Source organism: Homalodisca vitripennis, chromosome 6 (assembly GCF_021130785.1).
Source record: "Homalodisca vitripennis isolate AUS2020 chromosome 6, UT_GWSS_2.1, whole genome shotgun sequence".
In the NCBI taxonomy this organism is placed as follows: Eukaryota; Metazoa; Arthropoda; class Insecta; order Hemiptera; family Cicadellidae; genus Homalodisca; species Homalodisca vitripennis.
In genome coordinates this window covers 97,126,234-97,127,476 of record NC_060212.1, presented here as the reverse complement: position 1 = coordinate 97,127,476, position 1,243 = coordinate 97,126,234, and the positions used below count along the sequence as shown (strand labels likewise).

Genomic DNA, 1,243 nt, shown 5'->3' with positions numbered 1-1,243 from the left:
AGAGCAAACATAATTATATCAAGATCATAAATTTATTACAAAGTATTATTGGACTACCTAATATAAAACTGGAGTAAAGAATATAAGAAATTGGCAAAAAATTAAATTGGCCTAAATAATTCAGTTAGGTTTTCTTCCTTAATGGCAATGTTCGCACAAGAAGCCGTCGTCCTCCTCCTCACAACCTGCACAAGCTTCGTGGGCCCAGCGGTGTGGCATTCAGAGCATCTTACCCATCCTTCACAATCCTTTGAACAGGAATACAGTTCACTGCAGTAGAGACAATCAGCGTCACTTACATCACTGTCAGAGTTTTCTTCAAATTGTAGTTGACGTTTCACTTTTACTCCACACTTCCTTTTTTTATTTCCCTGTTCTGATTTGCTTGATACTGCGACTGTGGATTTTCTTTTGGACGAAAACCTTTCCTTTTTCTTCTTTCTCCCTTTTCTTTTGTGCTTCAAAGTCCTTCTCATCTCCTTTTCCTTTCTTTTTCTTCTTTTTCCTTTTTTGCTTGTTCTAACTCCAATTTATATGGGCTTGAGGTCAATACAGCAGCGGTTCCTTTTTTCCTGTTTGTCTTCTTAACAGCTTTTGTTTTAGGTAAAGGAATTATATCCTTTGGACTTACAGCAAAGGAAGGTCCTATTAGTGAGCTGGAAGAAGGCCCAGGTTGTGAACTGGAAGAAGGCCCAGGTTGTGGACTGGAAGAAGGCTCAGGTTGTGGACTGGAAGAAGGCCCAGGTTTTGAACTGGAAGGAGGACCTTGTTGTGGCTTGGAAGTTGGTCTTGGTTGCAGTAGGATTTCTTCTCCAGGTTCAGATTGAACTTCTTGATCTTCAAAACGGTAGGCATATACCTTCTTGAGGTGATTCAAGTACGGGGTCTTCAGTGTTGACATGTTTCACGCTCTTGTTGAACAGGTCTGAACTGTTGAGGAAGCACATCGGTGCATTCGGCAGCAACGTAATCAGCTTCTGTGAAAACATCTTGGTTTAGTGGCACAATGCCACACTTGCGAAATCCGTTTATAGCTGTGGCTGGAGTTGCTGCCTTTAAAAAAGCTTCTCCAAGAAGTCGGCCCACTTGAAACTGGGTCACACCCTTCCAGGATTGTTTTTTAGAAATTTTTCAATAGCTTGAACATAGAATGTATTGAACGGACCCATAAACGAGGACATCTAAAGGCTGCATTTTGTGCGTACAATGTGGCGGTAAACAAACAACGGTTGTATGGCTCTCC

General features: G+C 41.4%; 1 protein-coding gene across 1 annotated transcript; it reads right to left on the bottom strand.

Annotated features, from left to right (window-relative positions):
- Nucleotides 1–472: 472 nt before the first annotated feature.
- LOC124365482 (vegetative cell wall protein gp1-like) lies at nt 473–901 on the bottom strand. The gene has a single exon (XM_046821465.1). The coding sequence runs from the start codon at nt 899–901 to the stop codon at nt 473–475; it is 429 nt and encodes a 142-aa protein (XP_046677421.1).
- Between the last annotated feature and the right edge of the window lie 342 nt (nt 902–1,243).